Source organism: Uranotaenia lowii, chromosome 2 (assembly GCF_029784155.1).
Source record: "Uranotaenia lowii strain MFRU-FL chromosome 2, ASM2978415v1, whole genome shotgun sequence".
In the NCBI taxonomy this organism is placed as follows: domain Eukaryota; kingdom Metazoa; phylum Arthropoda; class Insecta; order Diptera; family Culicidae; genus Uranotaenia; species Uranotaenia lowii.
This window is the reverse complement of record NC_073692.1, coordinates 264,453,484-264,481,355: the sequence shown is the minus strand read 5'-3', so window position 1 is coordinate 264,481,355 and position 27,872 is coordinate 264,453,484. Positions and strand designations below refer to the sequence as shown.

Genomic DNA, 27,872 nt, shown 5'->3' with positions numbered 1-27,872 from the left:
AAAGGGGATGGCATTGGCAAGGGGAGGATTTGGCATGGAACAATATTTGGGTACGAGAAATGCTTCTTGAATTATATTTAACTTTTTTTTTACAGAAACTGAGAAATGGACAAAACTTAACATGGAAAATCATTTTGGTATGATTCTATGATTATCTGACATACCATCCTCCTTTCAGTGAGTAGGTACATAGGAGAAGGAAGGTGAGCCCAATACAATTTTGTTAGCATAAGTTCTCAATTTATGCTAACGAAGCCAACAAATGGAAACAAATATGGCGTGGAAAGGTTTTTGATTACGAGATTTGTTCTACGATTGTTATAGACCCTTACGCTTTATAGTGTAGAAAGGAGAAAAAAGGAGGGAGTTCCATATTAATTTTGTTGTAAAGCTTAAAAACTTATCAACCAATGGAACAATATTTGATACAAGAAGATTTTTGGAAAAGAAAAAAATCGGTATAATTATTAAAGATCACGATCTCCATTCAGCAGGGGGGAAGGGAAGGACAGGGGGCGGCTTTTTTTATCAGTTTTTAGCATATATCCAGAACATATCAAGCAAAAACAACCATATTTTATCAGTTGGATTGTTTGCTTACGATTAATTTGAGACCCTCCTTTTTTAGGGCGAAGCTTAAAGAAAGAGATTAAAATTATCAGATCTTTAACACAAATTTATAGATCCAGATTCAGAATATTAGTTTAAATTATTTTTGTGTTGCAATCCGAAACTCCAGCTGCAGCTCTCATTTTATAGCGGTTGCTTATGAATTATGTTTTTTTTTTCTTGAAGGGGAGAGCCCACTGCGACCAGTAGTTGATCTATTGTGGTAATTACCCCGCGTTACTATATGCTGTCAGGTTCACCTGCACTATTGATTGGAGTGACAGTTGATTGCTGACTAAGCATTTTATCCCAATCGGGTATGATATCAAAGATGTATGATATAACCTTCTTAGGGCTGATATGCAACCATATGTCTTGTGCGCTTATTAACTTTGCCCCAAGTATACGCTCTCTCCTATTTAGGAGGGCGCAGCAGTTGCATAGAGGATGCTCTGCAGTTTCTTTTTCGAACCCGCAGAACCGACAGTCGTCGTTTTGAATAATGTTCATCCGTTTGAGATGTTGTTTTGTTGGACAATGTCCGGTCAAGAGACCTGTGTAAGTACTTAACTCGTGCTTATTTATGTTCAACATGTTTTTGGAGAGTCGTGCGCTTGGTTCTATGAATCTTTTCGCTTGAGCTGCTCCCTCTGCTGATCTCCAGTTGGAGCCAATAGTGGTGCTTTTCCAGTTCTTGAGTTCCATTTTAAGGCACTCCTCGATACTCCGCAGAAGGGTTCTGGTCCAATTAACAGGCCCTGAGATCCTTCCCTAGCTAGCTGGTCTGCTTCTTCGTTCCCTAGGATACCGCAGTGGCCTGGAACCCAGAATAAAAATACTCTGTTCCGTATGGCCAGGTTTCTTAGTGCAACAATACACTCCCATACTAGCTTGGAGTAACATGTGAACGTACTTAGTGCTCGGAGAGCGGCCTGGCTGTCAGAGAATATATAGATACTTGTGTACCTGTATCCTCTTTTCAAACAGGCTAAAGTGCATTCTAGAATTGCTTGAACTTCTGCTTGGAATACTGTTGGCCAGTTTCCCATAGGAATTGAGATCCTGAGTCTAGGTCCGAACACCCCTGCCCCAGTTCTATTATCCATTTTTGACCCATCAGTAAAGAATTTAATCGATCCGGGAGGAACCTCAGGACCACCTGACTCCCACACGTCCCTATCGTTGATAGTTACATTGTATGGTATGTCTAGGTTGAAAACGGGCTCCATCCAGTCATCATTCTTTACAATAAGTGAGTTTATTTTAAATTTATTTAGGATTTTTAGATGTCCTGTAAGATCCCCCTCATAGAGAGTTTTGATTTTTGAGAGTCTCAAGGCACTACGTTCTGCCTCTAACTCAATAAATTGATGTAGTGGCAGAATATTTAGTAGTGCATTCAGAGCCTCGCTTGATGTGCTTCGCATAGCGCCAGTTATAGATAGCGTTGCTATTCTTTGAAGCTTCGCTAGTTTCTTCCGGGCCGTAGCTTGCACAGTTTTGGTCCACCATACTAAGGAGGCATAGGAGATTTTGGGTCTTATTATAGCTGTAAATATCCATTGGATGATTTTCGGCCTTAGTCCCCATTTTTTCCCTACTCCTTTGAGGCAAACCCATAGAGCTGTTGTAGCCTTGGCTATTACATGCTCTAACTGTGGGTTCCATGATAGTTTTGAGTCTAGTATGATTCCTAGATATTTCACCTGTGATTCGAAGTTTAGCACTTCCCCATCTAGTGTTAGAGGTTTTAGGGCAGTTTTTCGTCTCATAGTGAATGCTATCACAGTAGTTTTGGAAGGGTTAATGTTCAGTCCCTCTTCCCTGCACCAGAATAGAGCGTAGTTAAGTGCAGATTGCATTCTATTAGACAACACATTCTCATGTTTTCCCCGAACTATAATAACTACGTCATCAGCAAAGCCAATAACTTCGAATCCCATAGATACAAGTTTGTTTAGGAGGTCGTCCACGATCAGTGACCACAACAACGGTGATAGAACCCCACCTTGGGGACATCCCTTAGTTGGAGTGGTTCTGATCGTAAGTCCTCCCAAGCTTGCATAAATGGTTCTATCTATCAGCATGGTCCTAGTCCAGTCAACAATTGCCATGTGGCACCCTCGTCTTTTCATAGCTGATTCGATTGAGTAATGAGATGCGTTGTCGAATGCCCCTTCAATGTCTAGAAATTATGTTATGAATTATGTTATAATGTGGTTTAAAATATTGCCAACAAAACAATAAAAATTTGAATAAATTCTGAAAATATCATTCGATTTTGAAAGGTGTAGCAAAGAACACCGGGTCAGCTAGTAATACTAAAGATGAGTTGGACTATACACTGAGGTTTTTTTTCTTACGCGGGGTTTCGTACCGCGTAATCGCGTAAAAAATCCGCGTTAATTCGAAAATCCGCGTAAAAAAAACCGCGTTAATTCGAAAATCCGCGTTATACAAACCGCGTAATAAAAACCGCGTAATAAAAACGGCGTTAATTCTAAAATCAGCGTAAAAAAGAACTCGTTAATTCGAAAATCCACGTAAAAAAATCCCGTTGTTCTAAAATCCACGTAAAAAATCCGTTTTAACTAAAAAATCCGCGTAAAAAATCACTTTACTAAAAAAAAACGCGTAAGAACCATGATTATTTAAAAATTTGCTTACAATGATAGTTTTAGTTATAAGATAAAAACAAAATCAATTAGAGTAATAGAATAGTAGAATATAGTGAGGCTTATTTGACAGTGTGGAATTCAAAACGTGCTCTCCGAGTAGGTACGGTGGGTGGTGATTTGGGCAGAGAGCCAAGCCGAGAGAAGAGATAATGATGCGTGTCGTGACTAGCAAACGCGAATTACTATCAATAGATAATTTCTAACCAAGAAACGTACGACACGCATCATTATTTCGTCTGTCGGCTTCGCTCTCTGCCCAAATCCCCACCCACCGTACCTACCTACTCGGAGAGCAAACAAACACGTTTTGCTGGACGCGCTGCTTGTGGCTCTAGAAATTCAGGAATGATTTTACGTTTACAATTTTCATATTTTTGTGAAATCTAACAGCGTGAATTGTTGCACCTCATTAGAATTTACATTAAATGTGCTTTCCAATGAATATACTTTTGATTGGTCCAAACAAAGTAAAAGCACTGAAAATCCGGGTACAACCTGACGGTGGACCACAAAAACAGATGAAATTTCAATTTGTAAAAAAATCGCGCAAAGTAGTGAACTTTGAAAAATTCCTGTAAATTTAATTTTTATTGCATGGGAAATCTAAAGACAGCAAAATGTTAGAATTTTAATAGATTTTGTAGTCATATTTTTTCAAAAACTCTACCATCGCTCAAACAGTATTTACTAGCAATCGAATGAAAAGTAGGTTTTTCAGACCACTTTTTTAACTTTTGCGACCATTTCATTAAAAAAATAAAAAAATATATTTCATGATGTAGACATTAACTTCAAGTTTCATATGCATAAGGCATATATTTTTATGGACGTGTAATATATGAACTACAGCAGTTTTCCTGAGGCATGTTTTTTCGAATTTTTTATTCTTTCATGCTGAATAACGAGAAAATTAGAAGCTTTAGCTATATATAATGTTGTAAACATATTTTACTGACATTACAAGGTTTCTTTTGATATAAGTTTTGTTTAGATCGGTTTATTACGCCAAAAGTTATAACGATTTTAGCTTGAAGTGTCAAATTGACACTCCTAGTGCTGATTAGGGTATTGAAATTGATGCGGATGAGGGTTTAGCAATTTATTGACGATTGACAAAAAATCCGTGTTATGCCAATCTGAGACGACCATACTAGAGGCATCATGCAGGGATAAAGATGGCGCATTATATTTTCAGATGTAAAATAGAAAGTTTAATACGTTTATGCTAGTATCTGGATTTGTTTACAATTGGCACATAGGCCCTTTTAAAAAATCTATACTGATTTGATCTTAAATCTTTTTTTTCTTTAACAGAAAGTTTCCAATCGGTGCAACACGTGCCAGTATTCTGGAAAATTTACCTTCGTTAGGGTACTTTAACGAACATCAGTGGACATTTCCACGCATTCAAAATGTCAAAATGATCGACGCTTTGCTTACTTTGAACAATATCACAATCGAAGCTGCAATCGACGAGCTAGGAATGATATGTGAAGATTTCATCGTCGTTTGTTACTGGGCCGGAAAAAAGTTTCCTTGCACCCAGAAGCATCCATTTCTCAGCTGGATCGGTTCCACAAGTCACTATGGAGCATGCTGTTCCTATAACTATCATCCAAACGTTCAGGAATCGTTGGCTCCATTCGCTGTCAACACCTATGGCATTCATGGTGGATTGAGCATCATAGGAACGGGCTTCCCTCAGGCCTCCGATGGGAAATCCGGTGCACTTTACTCAGAGGGATTTATGGTTACTATAGAAAATAATTCTAATAAAAATCACTGTCATAAATTGTGTTTTTCTCTAGCTGATGATCCATCACCCGTACGATTTCGCCGTTGAGTCTGCCCCGCTCACACTGCTAAGGTTGGGAACGGAGACCTTCGTCAGTGTGACCCCTACCGATTCACGATGCTCGGCACAGGTTTTGGGACTGCCGCAGGAGCAGAGGCCTTGTATCACGGGAAAAGATTTTCCGAAGCCAATTAAAAACTACCGACAACCGGCATGCACTTTGGAGTGTCTGCGGAATCACGTGCATCGAAAGTGCGGTTGTCATCCCTTCCACCTGCCGATTCAATCGCAGATTCCGGACTCGGAGAAGCCTATTCGCAGTTGTACCATAACTGATACACTCTGCTTGATTGATAACTATTGTAAGTACAATATTGTTTTTAACTTATGGGCAAGTTGTTCACAGAAGTTTAAGGACAAATCACACTAAAATTGATAATTCTGGTCAAAAACTTTTTTTTTCGAAAAAAACTTGTATATGACCATATGCGTGACAGTTTCAAACAAGACCATAGCCTAATTTATTGAATCAGAGAAATTTTATAAAAAACTGAAAAACAATGGTTAAACCATTAACCCTTCGTTTCATAAAGTAACAAATTTGCAACAATTAATGTAAGGAAAAAGTGAAAAATCGTATTTTATTTTAATTTTTTTTCTTGGTGTACTCATCATTTCCAACTGCTTTAAATGCTTTTTAAGGAAAAATGAAAAATCATGAAATGAAGGGTTAAACCGAATTCGGAAACTATGATACAATTATATTAACTGGGTCATAAAAACCCTAAATTTCAAATCCCACACAAATCCAGGCGTAAGCGCCGACCGGTCTATCGCATATTTATCAAAAGATACGACCAAGCGGGAAAAAGGAAAGAAGTTTCCACCTGAAGGTAACGCGTCTTTACGAAAGTACGGAATATCCTAGAGCAGCTTTACGGTTCCCGGTAGTCAAACCGTTCAAATCACAAATACTCGGGTAAGTAAATATCTGATGACATTTCTAACCAAAATGAAAAATCCGTTCTTCAGTTTCGGAAGATGGATAACAACTTACAAATTTACTTTAAAAGAATGCTAACCAATTATTTCAGGCTTCCGCACAGGAATGCCGGAAATTGCTTTGGGAAAGGATCCCCTCTGAATCCTAATCAGACCAGTGAAGATCCGACGAAATCTATCACAAAGAGAGGCATTCTGAATAGAAGTAAGTGAATTTCATTTTTTGGTTATGAATGGGGTTACTATAGAGTGTATTCGAAAAAAAAAACACGCAATCCTTAGTTTCGTGAATAACTTTTGAATGCATGGAAGGAAATTGATGAAATTTTCAGGGAGGCGACCTAGTAATGTAATGTGTACGTGTACCCTATTTAAAGAAGGTAGTGTCGAGGCAGCCCTGCTTTAGTATTAGTACCCACTGCGACGTCACAATCACGAAAAATTTGTTAATTTACTAGGAAATTTGGATTTTTCGTTGATAATTTGAAGAATTTGCTTGAAATGTTCCACTTTTAATACCTGTTATTCTAGAAGGATTCTTGCTCTTCAAGATTGGTACGAAAAAAGATGGATTTTTGAGTAATTTTTGTATGAAATAGACGATCGAAGTTCGAAAAAATAGTGGATTTTCCTTACTTAAATTTGCAAAACTTGAAAATTAGTTCAAAGTCTTCCATGAAAATGATCAAGTCAGTGCAGTTATCCTTATTACAAAAAAAATATCAAAAACCAAACTTTTATATAAAACCACAATTATTTATTCGCATTTTAGTACCTAAATCGAGTTAACAATAATCAATTGATGTTAATTGTTCTACATAAGAATTGAAAATGGTAAACCGATTGGATAAAAATCATGACAATCAGTTGAACACTCAATAACTACCAGCTAGACATTTTAAAAGTAGATTTTATCTTCGTTGTTGAACGTTTTAGCAAATATAATTGAAACAATATTCACCACACTTATTTTCTTCATATAATGAGAAGGCGACACCATCAGCATCCTCTAGTGGACAAAATGGAAGCATTAATTCGAGAAATTCGTCTTACTTTTGAATAGCGTGTATTCCGACTCGACTTGATCAGGGATGCCAGTTATAATAAATGAAATTGTTTGTTTCTATTCATGCACCATGAAAATTTCAGTGAATCAACAAACAAACAAAGAGGGGTTTAAAAAATATCTCCATTCCATACTTGTAAATATTTCTGAACAAAATACGGAGCGGAGTAATTACTTTCAATTACCTTCCTTATTTCATTGTTTCAAAAGATACATAGATTTGGATGCGCAAAAGGTGTTTTTAGAAAATGATTTTAAATTCAATCGGTCAACTGGTTAACTGTTTATCAAAATTTTGCTTACTAATAATAGTTAAGGAAAAAAATATCACGAAATTTACGTAGAAATATCGTTATTTTCTCTTTACTATATGACGGGTGTCGCTTTTCAATTTGGCAAAAAATGGGGTTTTAAGCGATTCGTATTAAAAGATGGTATTGTTATTGTCTCATGCTAGATTTTTCTTGTTAATATTTGAACATTTTCAAACAAATTAGTTTATCATTATCAAACTATAAAGTTTGTTAGATCACTTATCAAATCCAGATCTTAGGTCAAAGGACATTATACCGAGCTTTTATCCAGCAATAACATGACAATAATCTCTCTTGAATGTTTATAATTAATGAATTGATGAAAAAAATCAATGCTAACAAAGCGTTTCAGAAATGCCAAAAAAACAAAAAGCTAACAACTAATATCCATGTTTTCTGATTATGGACTTGGAATCATGCCTGAGAGACTTGTGACATATCTTCTGAAAAACATGAAAGAAGTAAAGGCTGGTGGTGCGAATTTTGAATCCATTTCTTAAATGAGCGGAATATATTTTTTTTATGTGAACCTAAACTAAACAAAAAAAGTGATGAAAATATGTTCGGACGGTATCCCTGATCAGCATTTTGACAACTCCAGATTAACATTTTGAAAGGGCACAGATTGATTTTTTTTATTAATTGAGACAAATGTATGTAACAGAATTGTTTTTTCTTTCAAATTCAAACCAATTGTACTGAAATAAATAAAAAAAAAACTCTTTCGATTCGCAATGAATAATCGGAATGCGATATATTTTTTAATGTTTTCCCATCATTTATCATAAATTCTGTGCCCGCCATGGAATGTGACGAAATTATATTGGTATTGGCATGTATATTGGTTTAGAAATGAAACGTTGTTATAATTTTTAACTATTGCAAAACAAATGATATTCCAAAACACAAAAAACTGTTTAAATATAACTAGGAAAAATTAATTATAATCATTTTTGAATTTCAATTTTTTTATTACTTTATCTTTTTTTAATTTTCGTCTCTTAGCTAAGCTTTTAAAATTTGTATTAAGCTTCCGCTTATTTTGATTTGCCGTTTTGTATGACATATTCTAGGTAACGGATCGTTGTTAAAAACTCGAAATAAAGACAAAGATGAAATAAAATTTATGGAATTTGGTTTAAATTGCTTTCTCGTTAAGTGTTGGCGGAAATTTGCAATGCAAAAGCCTAAAATCTGTGCAGGCAGATTTTATGGCGAGTGTCGTAAATCAATGTATTTTAAGTTATTTATGAAGTCATAATAAATTAGTCATTTATTACGAATTCTTGACCTTAAAGTTTATGATTCTAATCTCATTTCCTTTTCATTCTTTCTTTTTTTAAACTTTGCGCTACATCGATAGGAATATTACAATCACGATGTTTAAGAGTATCAGCAGTGGTCAGGTGTCAAAGCTTTAATAACACTCAATTTTGACGCTTGCTCCTCGGTATTGAAAAAGCAAGCCAGGAGCCATATTTGAATACCGACCAGCTCCTAATTTGACAGATGCTAACAAAAGGAAATAGCATCAAAAAACAACAACACCTATCGAAGCGTCACGAGTGGCTAAAATGGAAACCAGTTTAGCACTTACCGGTGCGCAAATGTATTGCTAAAGCTAAAAAAGGACCTAGAATGTTAACACCTGGGATAGCACTTATCGCTGCCGATGCTTTAAGGGTTTAGACAACGTTTTAAGAATTGTAAGAATATGCGCTGTTAATAATTCATATTTATTCAAATAGTAATCATTTTACTTCCGCCTTTTCTATATGCTACGCCACACTTTTTGCGATTGTCAATTGAACAATCAGCCCAAGCAACCAAAAGTCACATATTTACTTGAATGAAGGCATTGAAAGTTACATATTGGCTGACAAAGAGAATCAACTGCCCAATTCCCTTTAGTGAACATTATGGACTCACTAATGAACTTGAAAGTTGCAAAAGTGATTAATATGTACGTTGTATGTGACTTGTTTTGCCATTTCCCATTAGTGAACTATATGTGCTCATTAACGAACTTGAAAGCTGCAAACGTGATCTATACGTACGTTATACGGGACTGAAGTCACATAAAGGGCACAAAAGTGCCCAATACGGGATTTGGTAAGTCACATAAAGGGCACAAAAGTGCTCAAACGGGATTTGATAAGTCACAAAAAGTGCATTGATGTGCTTTCAAAACCAAATCACTACTTCGAGTTTTAGTTTCATTTAGAACAACATCTAGGCGTGGCCTAGTGGTAGCGTGTTCGATTCTCACCACGAAGGTCGGGGTTCGATGCCCAGGCCGGGTAAGTTTTTTTTCAATAAGTAATTTTGTACTTGAGTGACCATTCTGATGCGATATATGTAGGAAATGTAGGAAAGAAGCGATTGAGCAATTTGTCGAGTTTGAAATCCGGCGTGTGGCATCATGGCGGCACCGGTACAGAACACAGTAAATAATCAAGAGAAGGTGATATGAACCGAAGCCAACGGTTCAGTTGAGATAGAGAGAAATTTGTTTTGCTCATTTTGCGATTTTTTGGAAGCTGAATTAGGAGACCGCTGGAAGCTGAATAGAAGATCATTAAGACTTGTTTTGAAACTTGAAAGTATCAATAAGAACTTAAATTTTGAGCTGCATAGAACGCACTTCATATCAATGATGAGGCTGAGTAAGCGTTTTTGTACCTGTTTTATGGGACTTTTGGTTGCTTGGGAGGACACCTGGCATCTCTGATCAAAGCTCCGAAAAAATTCACAGTGTAATAGTTCCATTTCTGTCGCCAGATAGCGCTATTCGTGTCTCCCGATTTCTCGTTAAGTGGTGTATATCGGTTCTAGTATATCTGGTTTTAGCTTCGAGATGACATTGCGTTCATTATTAAAATGAGAAAAAAACATAATGTAATCTTCAAAGGACCAGAAAATTTCATAACATAGTGAAATAGAGGTCTTACAACACAATCAAAATGTAATTGGAATTCATTTTCGTTCTAAAATATGTTTTTCTTTGAAATTTCTGCCATTCGCATATAAATTTTCGATACATTCGTTTTTGTGACGTCGCAAAAAAAAATCCAATATGGCTCTCGACACTACCTTATTTAAATATTCCTTGTACGTGTACAAAATAAAAAAAAGTACGTGTATATATACAAAATGACAAACTGTCAAGTGGTTTTTGAGATAGCGTCCAATACTGAAGTTTATTGACAAATTTTAGCATGATCGATATAAAAGGAGACCCAAAAACAGGAGGAAATCAACTATTGTGAATTCAAATAAAAATTTTGAATAAAAGTGAAGATTTTTGATTCCATGAAGTGAGAGGAATCTGAATGGTTTTTTTTTGAGCTCAATCCAAACATGAATAGAGGTAGTGATAAAAAAGTGAATTTGAATTCAAGCTTGACTTTATTTCTACAAGGTGTAAAAACTGCCCACCGGTAAAATAAACAAAATACGGGGAACAAACGTTCGCCAAATATTTAGACTGCTTGTGTAGAAATATTTAAAAAAAAAATTGTAATCGACAGCAAAACGATCTCTTTAGTGGTCGCCTAGCAGGTTTCCAACCAGAAACTTTTCGTTGACAAGTCTTGCCTGTATTCCCCGAAGATAAACGAGGAGAAAAAATTGGAAAACATAATGTCTAGTACTTAACGAGGCTAACTATCTGTGAAAACTGCAAATTACTCAGTATTTTATAAAGATTGCACGATAAATGGCTAAAAATACAAAGAAGACTGCCTCCAAATGCGACCGTTTTCTCTGAAAAGCTCTTCAATAGGTCCCACAAAGTTTATACTCTGTTTAAGTTGGATCTGGAATCGTGCCATTATTCAAAAACGGCGGTGGAGTGATGGAAAGTCAAATATGTTGTTTTTGTACCGGAGTAGGACTATCGCCTAAATTTGTTATAACTTCGACCAAATTCAAAATTTCGAGTTATTTTGAAGATCAAGCTTCAGGAAACAGTAAACGGAATTAAAAATAGCATTGATTCAAAAAAAAGGTTGTTCTTTGTATGCATTATAGATGGCGCACGTGTTGCCCAGAAATTAAAGTCGAAAAATTTCTGCATTTCTGTCACGACGGTGCAGAGTGACGCACCTCCCCAATAACAACAACCTTCTCACTCACCATCGATACTTGCTGTCAACTGACAGCGAAAAGTAACACCAGGTTTTTATGGATCACCTTGGTCCGTTCGAAAAGCGCGAAAACGACAAAAACAAACAACATCACGTTTCGTGTAGGGAAAGTAAATCGAATATCTAGTGAGAGTAGAAGTGAAGGTAAAATTAAAACTATTTAGCGCAAAAGTGGAACATTTAACATTAAATTACTTAATCTAGATTAGACTACCACGATTAGTACGGTCGATTGAAACATTGCACGAACAAATTAAAAAGTGACTGTTAATTTAGCAGGTAACTTGAGTGCCAAAACGTACACTGAATCCTAACCTAATATGTACAATTTCTACAGTCGTAAACAGTACGGATCGTTGCTACTTGCGAGGACAGGCACAGGTACAGTTGAAGGACACTAAACGTAGGTGGAAAACATTACTATAAACACAAAAACGAATGTTTAAGATACCCGAACACGAATGTACACACAAGTTAAAAATCACTTAGCCTAATTGGGGTTTCATTTGTCTTCTTCAAAGGGATTTAATAACACATCTACCAGATAATAAAGATTGTTATCGAACCGGAATTTTACTTCTTCTGTCTGTCGTTCGCTTGCGCAACATTTTATTAAATCCGTTTACGATCGGGGGCTTATTTTGTCGGTATGTCGAAACAGCGGGGAACTGCACCAGTGGGTGCGAATTGTGGACTATGTCAACAGCCGGATACTAGCCGTATGGTAGCGTGTGATTCCTGTGAACAGTGGTTTCACTTTGCGTGTGTTGGTGAGGATTCGAGTGTTGAGGATCGGGAGTGGATCTGCGCGAGTTGTGTTGCCGCAGCTAATCAACCTCCGGCTGGCACGTCGACACCCAAAAACAACAACAACGCCGGTGCAATACCAAGTCGGGGAATAATTTACCAACGGATCCGAGACTGGAAGAACTTCTGCAGCAGCAGGTGTCCAAGCAGCTAGCGGCTATGCAGGCGCAGTTTGACCGGATGTTAAAAGAAAAGGAAGAACAACAGGCAAAGGAGCTCAACGATCAGCGGGAAAGATACGAGCAAAGGCTGAAAGATACGGAGCAGCGTGTGATGGAGCAGGTAGCTGCGAGCCTGCGCGGAGGATCAGCAGCGTGCTTGGGAGCAAACCAAACGTCGCAGATTGCCAACGTTGGAGCGGCTCGAGGTGCTGTTCGGAGTGAGCAACCTGTTTTTTTATTGAGAGGTGCGTCTACGGCGGGAGGTTCTGCAACTCAAAACCCGCAAGCGATCCACGGTGGAGCGACAAGCAACGTGAGGCGTAATCAACCAATGGCGTGGCTACCTGGTGCCGGACCTCTAGCAAGTTCGACGACCAACCCATTGCCGCAGATTCATACTGCCGAAGCGAGCTGCGACGCTCTTGCTCAAGAGTTGAAGCTGTTGGAGGATAAGCAGGCGATGGAGCGAAAACACTTTGAGGAGCGGCGGCAGCTGCTGCAGCGGCGAACGACAGTGAATGGTGGTTCGACCAGCGGTGGTACCGGCCTGAATCCTGAATCGGTGGCATTTCAACCAGGTGTTAGCAGTTTCTGTGGCGCGACTGGAGGTGATGCTGGGATACGGGCTCCAGCGACAGCGTTTTTGCCAAGTTTTGGCGGGTCACATGGTGCTGCGGGCGGTGCGATTGGAGGTGATGCTGGAATACGGGCTCCAGCGACAGCTTTCTTGCCAGGTTTTGGTGGGCCACATGGTGCTGCGGGCGGTGCGATTGGAGGTGATGCTGGGATACGGGCTCAAGCGACAGCGTTCTTGCCGAGTTTTGGTGGCTCACAAGGTGCTGCGGGCGGTGGAGTTGGATTCAGTTCCCAAACGACAACTGTTGGAGGTGGTTTCGGGTTTACAACGTTGAACCAGAGTCAGATTTCGGCGCGGCATGTTCTGAACAAGGAGCTTCCCTGTTTCGCTGGTAATCCAGAAGAGTGGCCTCTATTCATTGCGAGCTACGAGAGCTCCAGCAGGATCTGTGGGTTCAGCGATGAGGAGAATATGTTGCGGCTTCAGCGGTGCCTGAAAGGGAGAGATTTGGAAGCAGTGCGATGGCGTTTGATGCATCCCCAGAATTTGCCAGGAGTGATCGAGTTGTTGAAAAACCTATTCGGGAGACCCGAAGCTATCGTCTTCTCGTTCATCAAGAAGATCCGGGCCACCGAAGGAGGAGAAGCTGCAGACGCTCATAGACTTCGGCGTGGCTGTCCAAAACGTCTGTGCCACCATTACTGCATCCGGTTTGGACGACTACATGTTCGACGTGTCTCTTCTCCAGGAGCTGATTGGCAAACTTCCGACATCCTATAGCATGAGCTGGGCGTTTCATCGACAGGGATTGCCAAGAGCAACGCTCTGGGAGTTCGGCGAATGGCTGGGAATGGTTGTTCAGGCGGCGAGCACTATTACGTTGCCTTCAGTAAATGCTCCAAAAATTGAAAGACGTGGGAGAAAGGACGATAACTTTATCAACGTGCACTCGGAGACTCGCTGCTACATCGACGCTCCACCGATGGAACGTCCTAGTACTGTCCCAAAGTCTAGGAGTTGCATCGTGTGTCAAAAGGATTGCAGCGGTCTCGAGAAGTGTCAGAAGTTCCTTGATTGGGATGTTGGATCTCGCTGGACGGTGGTTAAGGAGCAGAATTTGTGTAGGAAATGCCTGCGAAAGCACTATGGAGCCTGCCAGGTGAAGGAGCCATGCGGAAAGAATGGGTGCACGTATAAGCACAGCAGTTTGCTGCACGACGACAAGCGGTATAGCAAGCCGGCGAATCCCGCGGAAAGTTGCAACATGCATTCCAAGGCAATGCGGAGAGTCCTGTTCCGTTACGTTCCGGTGATTATCTACGGTAGGGGAAAGCAGGTCAACACCTACGCGTTTCTCGACGATGGATCGTCTGCTACCTTGATGGAACACAGTCTGCTGAAGGAGTTGGGGTTGAAAGGCACTTCCTATCCGCTGTGCCTTGACTGGACTGGTGGTCAAAGCCGCGAAGAAAACGCATCGGTCGTACTAGCTGTGAAGATTTCCGTAATCAGCGGAGTGCCTGATGTGTTCGAGATGCCAGAGGTCCACACGGTTCGGGATCTTTCTCTTCCGAAGCAGTCGGTGTCGATTCCAAAGATGGTGGAGAAGTACAGCTATCTCGCAGGTTTACCGCTGCAGTCATACGAGAGTCCCAATAAACATTTTGGCTGCTTAAGAACGGCAATTTGCTGAACAAAAGCTGAGCTAAAGCGTAATTGCTGCTTCAGCTTAATGGTTGAATAAAGACAAAATATAACCATGTTTCAGCGTTTAAAGAAGTCTCAGTGCAGCCAATGGTAGAAGTTGAAGAGTTGCTTCCATAACACTTTTTCAGCCTTTGTTCAACCATTCGCTACCATTGGAATTTGACAGACTGTGAACTGTGGTAAAATTGCCCTGCATGATGGCGGCTTGATTGGAATGAGAGGGAAATTTTTGATTTCCGTATGCAATGAGATTTTTTTTATGATTTCTCATTTAGCTTAATTTTGAAATAAAGAGTGAATTTTCTCACAAATTTTATTTTTGGTGCCCAAAACTAAAAAAAAGATCATTTCTCTCACACTTATTTAAAAAAAATCTTCGGTTGAGAGGCATTTTGGTCACTTAAGATCGACAAATTTTCATCGCGCCGCAGACTTCATGATTGGTTCTGCGTACTGCGGCATGCGACCAACAAGCCGGAGGTTTGAAAGTCGGGGCAGTTGAAACGAAAAAAAAAAACAACACAGAGGGGAAAAAGTAAGTGCCAAACATCGGATAGACACTGGCCTAAATTTTTTTGTTTTTTTTTTTGGTTGATTCGTCAATTGACGTTTAATGACGTTTGCTGAATAACTTCTCCAGATCGAGATGATTAAAGGCTGAAGACACGTGAATTAGTAAATTTTTGAGGCCTTCTTTCAGCCAGATTGCTGATTAAAAATTGAACCACAATATTTTTTCAGCGTTCATTCAGCAAAAAGTGTTTGTTGGGGTGCCTCTCCGCGAATCCTTATCGGAATGAACAACTGCCGTCTAGGAAGCTCGTTGAGGAGCATTGAAGGAGGTGAGAACGAGCCAATGGTGTCCAAGACACGACTCGGCTGGATTCTGTACGGTCCCTGTTCATCGGAGCCCGGTGCGAGGAATTCTGATTATAGCGGCCACCACAGTTTCCACATCTGCCCGTGCGTCAAGGAGGACGTAAAAGAACTGAATGCAGCACTGAAGGAGTATTTTTCGATCGAGTCGCTGGGGATTGCCGGAGCTTCAAGGTCGATGCTGTCGAAGGATGAAGAGCGCGCTTTGAAGATTCTGTCCACCGAAACGCGGCTGATAGAAAACCGCTACGAGACCGGATTATTGTGGCGTTATGACCAAATAAACTTGCCGAGTAGCAGAGGAATGGCCCTGAAGCGTCTGGACTGTCTACTGAAGCGGCTGAAGCGAGACCCTGACCTAGCGGCCGCGATGTCAGCGAAAATGTCCGACTACGAGGAGAAGGGGTACATTCGACGACTTTCCGCTCAGGAAAAGGCGGAGAAACATTCGAACGACTGGTTCTTGCCGATATTTCCGGTTACGAATCCAAACAAGCCAGGAAAGATTCGCGTTGTATTCGACGCAGCAGCCAAGGTCAACGGAGTTTCCCTCAATTCGTATCTGCTTACGGGTCCCGATCAGCTAACGTCCCTGTTATCAGTCCTCTTCAAGTTCCGGGAGTTCAGCGTTGCCGTCGTTGGAGACATTCGAGAAATGTTTTTCCAGGTCGCCATGAAGAAGCAAGACCAGCGAAGCCAGATGATTCTGTGGACCAGTGGAAATGAGAGCGGAGATCCCGAGGTGTATGTAGTGACGGTGATGACCTTTGGGGCGGCATGTTCTCCAAGCAGTGCACACTACGTGAAGAATCGAAACGCTGACCGATTCGAGGAGCAGTACCCTAGGGCGGTGCAGTGTATCAAGTACGAGCACTACGTTGATGACATGCTGACAAGCGTCGAAACCGAGGAGGAGGCGGTGAAGCTAGCTGATGAGGTAAGATGGATCCATGCGCAAGGAGGTTTCGAGATCCGAAACTGGCTTTCAAACTCCAGTTATGTCGTTAAAAGTCTGCATGAGGAGCCAATCGTGGAGAAGAACCTTAGTGTCGGTCCGGAGATGTCAACAGAAAAGGTCCTCGGGATGTGGTGGGACACTACAACCGACACCTTCACATTCAAGTTGTCACCGAAACACGACGCGGAGCTGCTATCTGGTGCCAGGATACCTACGAAACGGGAAGTCCTCAGAACCCTGATGACAGTGTACGACCCTATGGGGCTCATCGGTAACTTCCTGATCTACCTCAAGATTCTGCTGCAGGAGATTTGGCGCTCCGGATCTGGCTGGGACGACGAGATCAACGCACGACTAACCGAAAAGTGGCTGACGTGGATCGAAACTTTGCCGAATGTCCGACAGGTCAGGATTCCTCGCTGCTACCGTACTACGACATCCGCTGAATCCAGTAACAGCATCGAACTCCACATCTTCTGTGATGCCAGCGAGAATGGAATGGCTGCCGTAGCATACTTCAGATTCGAGGAAGAAGGGAAGGTGGAGTGTGCTCTAATCGGATCGAAAATTCGTGTGGCGCCGTTGAAATTTCTCTCGATTCCTCGCCTCGAGCTGCAAGCCGCAGTAGTTGGAGCACGTCTCGCCGGCAGCATTGTGAGTTCGCATAGAATCCGGATCACACGACGCATTTTCTGGACCGATTCCCGCGACGTAGTGTGCTGGCTACGGTCTGATCATCGGCGCTATAGCCAATTTGTGGCCTTCAGGATCAGCGAACTGCTCGATACGACGGAAGTGGGAGAGTGGAGATGGCTGCCGACCAAGAAGAACGTAGCGGACGAAGGAACGAAGTGGCAAAGGTTGCCGGACTTTCAGCCGGAAAGTCGTTGGTTTCGAGGACCAGACTTCCTACGAGAACCCGAAAATTCGTGGCCTGGCGATGCTGGAGATCAAGGAACGACTATGGAAGAGATCCGTGCCAGCGTTCTACACCACCAAGGAACCAAACCACTGATCATTTCATTCGAACGTTTTTCGAAATGGAAGCGACTTTTGCGGTCCGTCGGATACCTACATCGTTACTTCATCAACTTTCAAAACACAGTCAAGAAAACCACCCTAGTAAGAGGCGCTCTGACGCAGGAGGAGTTGAAGCTAGCTGAGAACACGATCTACCGATGTGTTCAGCAGCAGGCTTACCCGGACGAAGTTCGAATTATTCGCAGCCGAGTAAAAGAAGATTCGCCTTGGGAACGTACTCTACCGAAATCCAGTGCGCTGTACAAACTGAATCCAGTCATCGATAAGCACGGTGTTCTACGAATGCGAGGACGTATCGGTGCCTGTGCATGGGCAGATGAGCCTACGAAAGATCCCGTTATACTCCCGAGGCAACATCATGCTACCAACCTGTTGATTGCTGATTACCATGCTGCGTATCATCATCAGAACCACCAAACAGCGCTCAACGAAATCCGCCTCAAGTACAACATTCCTCGTCTCCGCTCCGAGTTTGACCGAGTCCGAAGAAACTGCCAACGGTGCAAAATCCGACAAGCGAACCCGAAACCTCCCGCGATGGGGAACCTTCCGCCCGCCCGGTTGGCAGCGTATCAGCGCCCATTCTCGTACACCGGAATCGATTACTTTGGCCCAATGTCTGTGTTAGTTGGCAGACGTACCGAAAAGCGATGGGGAGTCCTGCTCACCTGTATGACTACCAGAGGTGTGCACATCGAGATCGCGCATTCGCTGAACACAGACTCGTGCATCTTGGCGCTGCGTAATTTCATCGCGAGGAGAGGCTCGCCCTTGGAGATCCTGAGCGACCGGGGTACCAACTTCATCAGAGCCTCTAGGGAGTTATGCGAGGCATTGAAGCAGATCGACGAAGAACGTCTGAAGGTGGAGTTCGTCAGCCCGACCACCAAATGGACGTTCAACCCTCCAGCCGCTCCACATTTTGGTGGCTGCTGGGAGCGCCTGATACAGTCGGTGAAGAGAACTATGAACGACTTCGACCCCCCGCGTTTACCCTCGGACGAGATTCTTCGTTCCATGTTGATGGAGATCGAGATGATCCTGAACTCTCGACCGCTAACCGACATACCGATCGACAACGACAGTGAACCACCCCTCACACCCAATCACTTTTTGTTAGGGTCATCTAACGGTAGTAAGCCCCCGATCATTTTCGACGACAGACCGATTGTGCTGAAGCGTTCCTGGAAGATGGCACAACAGTACGCAGACACGTTCTGGAAGAGGTGGGTGAACGAGTATCTGCCCACGTTGACACGCAGGACCAAATGGTTTCAGCCCGTGAAACCCATCCAAGAAGGCGACCTAGTGATCATCATCGACGGAAATCTCCCTAGGAACTACTGGCCAAGAGGACGAGTGGTCAAAGCGATCGCAGCCCAAGACGGGCAGGTTCGTCGCGTGACAGTGCAGACATCGAAGGGGCTCTTGGAAAGACCGGCGACCAAGGTTGCTGTATTAGACGTTGGTGCAACAGGAGGTAAGCCACAGGACGACAGTGGCGTACCGAGGGGGAGTGTCACGACGGTGCAGAGTGACGCACCTCCCCAATAACAACAACCTTCTCACTCACCATCGATACTTGCTGTCAACTGACAGCGAAAAGTAACACCAGGTTTTTATGGATCACCTTGGTCCGTTCGAAAAGCGCGAAAACGACAAAAACAAACAACATCACGTTTCGTGTAGGGAAAGTAAATCGAATATCTAGTGAGAGTAGAAGTGAAGGTAAAATTAAAACTATTTAGCGCAAAAGTGGAACATTTAACATTAAATTACTTAATCTAGATTAGACTACCACGATTAGTACGGTCGATTGAAACATTGCACGAACAAATTAAAAAGTGACTGTTAATTTAGCAGGTAACTTGAGTGCCAAAACGTACACTGAATCCTAACCTAATATGTACAATTTCTACAGTCGTAAACAGTACGGATCGTTGCTACTTGCGAGGACAGGCACAGGTACAGTTGAAGGACACTAAACGTAGGTGGAAAACATTACTATAAACACAAAAACGAATGTTTAAGATACCCGAACACGAATGTACACACAAGTTAAAAATCACTTAGCCTAATTGGGGTTTCATTTGTCTTCTTCAAAGGGATTTAATAACACATCTACCAGATAATAAAGATTGTTATCGAACCGGAATTTTACTTCTTCTGTCTGTCGTTCGCTTGCGCAACAGATGCCATCTCAAAAACCACTTGATAGAACATCACAAAAATTTGCAAAGGTAAACATTCCATTACTAGGTAATTTTGCTGGAAATTTCATCAGTTTACATCCATGATTCGTCAACGGATCGAACGTAGTAGGACGTCATCGGTGTTGGACCGACTAGAGGGTGCTTACTGAGACAAAAGAGTGCAATTCCGGCCTGCATTTGAGGGAGCTGTTCACCTCGGCCACATGAGCCGTAAAGTGAATTGTAGTGACCTTTAGTGCATCACGGCCAACATTGCCGAATAAACGTTCCACTAAGGCCTTTGTCTCCGGACTGTATATTGACTTCAGGCATTTTGCCAAGCGTATTTTATACCCCGGTCACTAGCGCCGCAGGGGAAATCACCCGAGAAAACAAAAACCGGGTCAGCAGTTGTTCGCGTTCAGGTCACGATCGCCGAAAGATTTGATGCCGGATATTTAAGTGCCGATCAAGGTATCTGTTCCGGCCACCAGCGCCAGGAGGACGTTGCTCGTATTCCGACCCCGAGCAAAGGCCAGAATTTGACGCCGGGAATTTTCGCTCATTATGGCGTATTGATTTGGTGTTCCAGCCTCGAGCGCTGAAGGGATTTTGGACGCCGGAGAAGTTGCTATGGCCTGTGGGTTCGTGTTCCGGCTACGAACAATGAGGAAAGATTTTGGATGTCGGAAGTCGAAGACGGGTATACAAGTTCGGGTTCGTGTTCCGGCACGGACGTTGTGAGATTGGATTTGTTTTCCAGCCACAAATGCCGTCAGGAGGAGCGTGATGTTCAGCATGTGAACATATCACAAATAACATCCAGTTAAACTAAGCTTTATGATCTATATTATTGAGTACTTTACATCTGCAGGATTATAACACGTATGGCGCGTTTGCACTCAATGCGATGATGTATGTTGAAGAAAACCCAAGCAACCAGAATTCGACTCGTAGTCGAGTCGAGTAGAATTTCAGTCGAGTAGCTCGACTGAGTTAAGTGCTTGAAGGTTCGTGACTCAGCTGTTCCACTCGACTACCGTAATACGAAATTTTTCTCGACTCGACAGTGACAGAAGTCGCAATAAGGCCCGGAGGAGTGTAATAAGGCCCTATATTGTTATGATTAAAAAAGCTACTTACGCCTAGAGAATTGAACCGCTGCTCTCTAGGTTGCAATGAAACTCACCAGCTTCTCGACTAATCCAGCAATAGTTCATATCCACTGTAATAATTAGTATTTAAACTTAATGTCATCTGAGATGATTGAAAGGGTTGGTCAATATTTAGATTGTACTTAATTTCGTTTAAAGGACTTTCAGTACACTTAAACAAATAATGACAAAAATTCTCATCATCAAAAATTTCTTCAAATATCTCAACATTGATGAGAAAAAGTCGAAAATCATTAAACTTTTTTAAAAATTCTGGGAAATGTTCATCGGTCGAAAAAATTTCTGGGATTTGCTTCCGCTTCTCTGGAAAATGATGAACTCGGGTTTTTTTTTCTGGGAATTGGTTCGTCTGAGGGAAAATTTTTTGATAGGTAAATTCGGTTGATTTAAAATCTGGTTATTTTTCAAACTTTTTCGTGAAAATGAAGTAAAACCAATAGGCCTTCTGGCTGCCCAAGGGACGATCTTAGCTCCCAAAGTTTTGTTTGCAGAGCATACCCTTTTATTGGACCACACTCATGCTTTGCCAGTTTTTAGTGGCTCCATAGAGTAACGGTAAAATAGTATCATATGCCGAGTTGCTTTTCAACGTTGGGGAAATTCGTAAACATTAACATCCTTATCTCACGACATACCTTCATGCGAGCCACGACCAACCTAATTAGCTCTGGTTACCTACAGATATGTTTAAACGATTGGAATGTAAGTGCCTGCCAGCCTGCAGCGACGTCACCTATAAAACATCAACGGTTGTCACGGACTTTGCAGCACATAAATTTTCGATGAACAAATTCTAGTGAGTATTGAAGAAAAGATCACGTCCTTCATGGATGTCAAACCTGTTCTTTCATTTCAGCTCGGAAACAAATCTAACCAATTTTGAGTTTATATTCCACGTTTACTTGAGCAATCAGGTCGTCGAAGCAAACCGTCGAATCGTGGTTATGTCTTGGATATCCCTTCTTGGTTCGTTTTTTTTTTGTTTTGTGAAGATTCAAATTTATCTTACCTTTTGTTTTTTTCAGCTAATTTGGGGGGAGCATTCAGCTTGTGCTTGGGCATGAGCATCCTTTCGTTGTTCGAAGTGGTTTTCTACATTTTCTTTCGTATTCATAAAATTTATAAGAATCTTGTGCATCAGGAAAAGGAAAATCAAATCAAAATAGTAGCCCCATTTTCAAGATTACAGATTTTTCCTCCCCATAATTAGGGAAGTTTCGGAACAAAGAAAAACTTAACTGTTTAAGAAAATATACAAGTGGTTTAATTTTATTAGCACTTTCAGCATCATCCTGTAAGATACTTCTACATAATGTATGTAAAAATCCCTACTCTGCTTGATAACTATTCGCTCTAACTACCCTCACGATGGCGGATAGTTTCTGCTCGCATGTTATTGTAAGTTAACTATCTACAAAAATCAAAACCTTTGGATTGCGACACGTCGTGTAATACGGATAAAATTTTTACAAGTCAACAAAACAAGACGACAGAAAATCTTTAACAATATTATGTTAGGAAAGGAACTCTCTGAATTAGAAACCAATCTTTTTGAATACGTAATTGAACCGTCGTTTGATAGTAAGGCCTTTTGTTTTCCGGATCCAGTTGAGCAAAAGCAACAGGAGCAATACCGAAAATACGGTCAGGAACCAGTTCGAGCTGAGTAGAAAACTGGTATCGCTGTCATGGCTTTGGCTCAGAACCAAATCGGAATCTCTGAAGAGTTCACTCTGGTCTGCATCGCCCCTTTGTACATTCTGTTGTGGGTGGTTGGAAATTTTTCCGGTAGAGTATCGAGAATCCACAACGGGGACTTTCACCCCTATCGAAGCGACCGATGGCCGAGGAACTGAGGGGTTTATAAAACTGTTAGGAGCATTTGGTGGGATTTTATCTGTCTTCTTGTTGCGCCAACCTGGTACGTCGGGTTCGTCGTTGGCACTGATTACGGTAGCTGTAGAAAATAAAGGTTTGAAAAATGTTTATAAAACCAACCACTGATTAAAGGGTTTATGATGAATAAAAATTTAAAAAGCTGATCAAAAGCATGCTGCGTTACTGTACAATAATATTGAGAACGCCCAACCAAAACCAAAAAGAAACTACATACCTCACCTTTTTGACTTTCTAGTTTGCGAAACAGGTTAACACTATTGTCGATTTCGTTACCGAACGGTCCTCCGGCTCCGGCTTGTTGTTGCTGCAGCAGAAGATCCTGCTGCTGTTGTAGCAAAATTCGTTCGCTCAGTCCGTATCCATTCGGAGAAGACATATTTAACGATACCGGCGGTTCCCACAACAATCGCTGGCATCGTGGTAGTTCTCGTTTTTCGTTGCCCGGTCCCAGCACCTTCGAATAAAGGTGTAGATTGTTGTTGGCTAACCGGGTTGGCGGTTTTGTGTCTGCGGGAAACATTAAGGTGAATTATATGTAATATTTTAAAGCCAAAAAAAATTATTAACATACGCAAACATTAACAATGGAAGTTGATACGCACCAGAAAGAAGTTCGTTGTTTCGGCTGCTGTTGAGGTCCTTGAGCAAATTGGTGATATGTGACGTCATGGTGTACTCCAGCAACGAGTCCAAAAGCCAAAAGCATGGCTTATCCAAATGCGTCGAATCGAGACAGTTTGAGTCACCATAAACAGCAATACGACCTCCCATTTTGCGTCCATTTTTTGAGCCAGGCAAACTTTCGTTCTGCTTTTGTTGGACCTTTGAAGGGTCAACCTCATTAAGTTTCAGCAGCGATTGTGGGACTTCAACCATAAAAAGTTTTTCACCAGTCAAATTATACTTTTTCTCTTGCAACAACTGACTTATTTCGTCTGGATGCTGGATTTGTTTTATATCATCTTGATCCTCGTCCTCGAGATTTTTTACGGCATCCAATTCCGGGTTACTAAGTGCGTTGCTTTCAAAATCGTGTTTCTGTTCTCCTCCTTCATTAGGTACATCATCGTCTTCTGGGAACGATTTGGCGCCTAGCAAAATCCGTTTGTTGATTATGGAATCTTTGTCAATTTGTTGTTCTTCACTTCGATCAGAATCAAGTTCCCAGTTCATATTGTTGTTTGGGTCCGGGTTAGGAGTTGCAGGTTGCACTCGGGAGTATGTGTGATCTGTTTGAAGCAGTCCAAGAATGGCTGTTTTGGATCGAATTTTTTGTCGTTTTTCGTCAGGTGCCAAAATGTCTAAGCCCTGATCGAAAAGATCTCTCTCGACCAAGATCGTGTGATTACCGGTGGGAAATTTAATAATATTGCATCCAGAAGCGTAGTACATGCGATGATCACGCATATCGAAAAATCCTTCGGAAACTTTGTCCCCCAAGACTATATCGAAGTCTCTGAGCAGCTCGTTTAATGCTGGAATGTTGGCCCCTCCGGTGTCTGGCATCCACCATTGGCGAGTATTTTCATCGTAAAATTTTATTTTTCTCATGACGGTGGTATTGTACCAATCCGCAAAGACAATCACACTAAGGTCTCGTTCTAAGATATCATTCTTCAACTTTATTATTTCTTCGTGAAAATATTCTTCCTCGGGATCAACAATTAAGAGCGTCCCATAATAGCTCGAATTAAAGCAGGTATAAGGACCCCCGAGAACCTCAACGTAATAACCTGCATTTCTGAGATGAGTGTACATGTCTTTGAAGTTAGTGTGTATGTGATCAGCTCGCCAATCCAAGGGATCAGATTTAATTTTAAGATTATCTCTGGGCAAGTACCCTGGGGGATACCGAAGACTATGATACTGATCCCATAGAATACGCTTGTGTCTTGGGGGTTGTGGAATTATCTTGACCTTTATGGGAAAACTGACCGTTCCATTTCTGGGTTCATTTTCTCCGGGACCAGCTGGACTTTGAACGGTTAGCGTGATGTGACCTTGTGCTATGCCTTCGAAAGAGCGTCCGAGTTCATTAACTCCAATATGAATTGCCATCCAGCCGGACCAAGGCCATAATTGATCGGAAAAGGAAATCGAAATGTTCAGCATTTGTCCATTTTCATTGGTGTACGGATGCCATGTTGGTTTATTAATTATTTTCCCTATCACCCCCATCCCATTTAGAATGGTCACGTTTGCTATCGAAGGAGCGCTCGTGTAAAATAAACTTTGCGTGGTATAAGGCCACATGTAGTCCTCTGTAAAGTCCAGATAGGGTGGCGATAAGGTAACCTTTGGTTTGTATGTTGAAAGGATTTTCATACTTTTCAAAATATTAAGCTTGCCATGTCCTTGCTCGAACATATTATTCTCCTGTAATCGCTGGGCTCCTTCAATCAGTGCTTGTTTCATCGATGCAGGGTTCACGTGGTCCAACTTGTTGATTACTCCACTGGCTAAAAGAGTAACAGCTCCTGCCACTACTGGAGATGCGACGGATGTTCCAGACAACGATTTACATCCTCCATTTAAATTGCTTCCCTTCACTTGACTTCCATAGGTCACAATATCGGGTTTCATACGACCGTACCCACTGGGTAGCTCCCAGGTGGTCATTCCTCGTGAACTAAACTTTGCAATGTTATCGTTGTAATCCATTCCTCCTACGCCAATCACGTCCATTTGATCACCGGGATTGTTCAAAGTTCCATACAGAGGACCATCATTCCCAATTGCCGATACCATTATCACCTTATTAGCGGAAAGCTCCAACACCTTATCCACAAATGGCTGATCTAAGAAATCCGGCCCACCAATGCTTAAATTTAGTACATTTATTTTTTTCAGAATAGCGTAATTGAACGCATCCAAAAACCAAGAAGTGTAGGAAACCTGATTGTTTGTGAATACCCGAAAAATGTGCAATTCCGAGTCAGGTGCAAATCCAAGACACTCTTTCGACGAAGCTATGATTCCTGCCACAAACGTTCCGTGACTTACTCCATCGTCCAAAGTCTTTTCGTTGGTCCAGTTGGTTCGTTCTTTTACTGACTTAAAATGGGGGTGATTCTTCGAGAGCCCAGTATCAAAAACCGCTACCTTAACTCCCATTCCCGTAACACCCATACCCCAGAGAACATCGGCTTTTAGTAAGGAAGTTATCTGACGAGGAATCGCTCTCAGCAACCTTCGGTTCGAATGGCGATTTACTGAACCTGCCGATGCAACCGTTTGTTGTGGCATTGAATGATCTACGTTCGATCGACTGTCATTCAACTCGTTGACATCTGTTGAAAGTTTCCTCTTGAAATTTTTAAACTTTTCTTTAAACTCTGCCACCTCTTCGTCGTCTGCTTCCGGTTGCCCAGTGTCATAATTCTCTTCCTCTTCTTTTTCTTCATTGGCTGCCGATGCTGCCGATGACTCCATTGGAACATATTTCAATGCCCGTTGAACCATTCGCTGTGGCGAGATTGACTTTATAGCCGGATGTGAACGGAGCAAATTGATACCGTCTGCGGCACTTGAAGGATCATCTTTTAACGTGAGGACATCGAAATCGCTGGGATAGTCGCTCATCGGATTCGCCCGATCCAAGATGCGCCACTGCTTGATCTGCAAAAATAGACAGAATAAGATAAATTAAATTAACTAAGTAACACAATGTTTGTGTTGCGATTGTAAATCAACTTAGCCGAACAGTAACAAATTTTAATGTCGGCCCAATACGATACTATAATATTGCGGTCATTAGAACGAATGTATCTGAGTTTACATTTTTTTGTTGTAAAGTAATGAATGCTTCAACTCAGTCATATTTAATCTAACGAACAAAGAATTCCATTGTATTTTTTTCGTCCTATAGTTTTCAAATGTACGACACTTTGTAGAGTTCCAATTTGTTTATTTAATCTACGAATAGAAAGAAAAAAATTGAACTTACCTTGGATCTATTGAGCGCGGTTTGAATGAAATTCTCCCGCGTGGCCCTGCGATGGTACCCATTGAATTGGACAATGTACTCGTTTTGTACCACATTGGCAGAAAATTCGACCACCATCCGATGCCCTGGAGGGCATTCTGGGGTGGATTTAGTTGAATTCCGGATTTGTTCCGCATTGCCACAGCAGATGGGATCGCTACTATTAGCGCTTACGACATTTTTACCGTCCTGACTATTCAAACCACTAACATTCTGATTTGGGAATCTATTTTTGCTGCTTGCAATGGAACTATTATTACTTAAGCTATTTGTTAGATTTGTACAATCACTGATCAGCAACAAGACCAAGATAAGGAAACATTTAGCGAATAATTTGTAGCCCACAGCTGGAAGTTTCATTGTACAGCTGATTATCTGGGACAGTTTACTTCCGCCTTTATTTACACGAAATCAGGCCTTTGTTCCAGCTTAGATTTTCTATTTTTGTTATTTTCGTTAAATCTTCTCAGCTAGATCATTTCTAACCTTCAGAATTTATTACATATAAATCGAACCGGAACAATTACCGACAGAGTTCTTTTTGCTGCATTAGTCGAATTTTCCAGTTTTCCTCGGAAGGCGTAATTTTTTCTTCGCCATTTTCACCCATTCAAATTCACACGAACTAAACTACGTCAACTTTCTCCCACACTCTTTCACAGCGGTTCCGCGGACGGAATTTTACTGCCGTCGCAGACATCGCGTTAGAATTCCACTTTACTTCACCTTACCGATCTGTATAGCAAGATTTTATGCGACTCGATAACTAGATCTAACTGATCGCTATTATTTTGGAGCCAAATTATGTATTTTAATCGTGAAATTCGGTAATTTTTGTAAGTACTGTCGTAAAGATCACTTTTTTCTCCTTTGGGTCGATTA

General features: G+C 41.5%; 2 protein-coding genes across 3 annotated transcripts in view; one reads left to right on the top strand and one right to left on the bottom strand.

The window, feature by feature from the left end:
• Window positions 1–23,141, top strand: part of LOC129745492 (sodium channel protein Nach-like) — a 25,874-nt gene extending 2,733 nt beyond the window's left edge. Inside the window, exons 2-6 of the mRNA XM_055738602.1 lie at window positions 4,602–5,037; window positions 5,096–5,444; window positions 21,788–21,902; window positions 21,963–22,072; window positions 22,132–23,141. Coding sequence (XP_055594577.1) covers window positions 4,602–5,037; window positions 5,096–5,444; window positions 21,788–21,902; window positions 21,963–22,072; window positions 22,132–22,316 — 1,195 coding nt within the window. The 3' untranslated portion in view covers window positions 22,317–23,141. The remainder of the gene's footprint in view (window positions 1–4,601; window positions 5,038–5,095; window positions 5,445–21,787; window positions 21,903–21,962; window positions 22,073–22,131) is intronic.
• LOC129745491 (membrane-bound transcription factor site-1 protease) lies at window positions 22,348–27,872 on the bottom strand. 2 transcript variants are annotated; one of them, XM_055738600.1, is made up of 4 exons: window positions 26,952–27,872; window positions 23,608–26,623; window positions 23,225–23,512; window positions 22,348–23,063 (listed from the first exon to the last, which is right to left on the bottom strand). In XM_055738600.1, exons 1-4 carry the CDS (start codon window positions 27,348–27,350, stop codon window positions 22,642–22,644), a joined length of 4,125 nt encoding a protein of 1,374 aa, XP_055594575.1. In that variant the 5' UTR covers window positions 27,351–27,872; the 3' UTR covers window positions 22,348–22,641. The 2 variants fall into 2 exon arrangements, with proteins under 2 accessions (XP_055594575.1, XP_055594576.1); XM_055738601.1 differs by having other exon boundaries at window positions 22,920–23,063; window positions 23,220–23,512.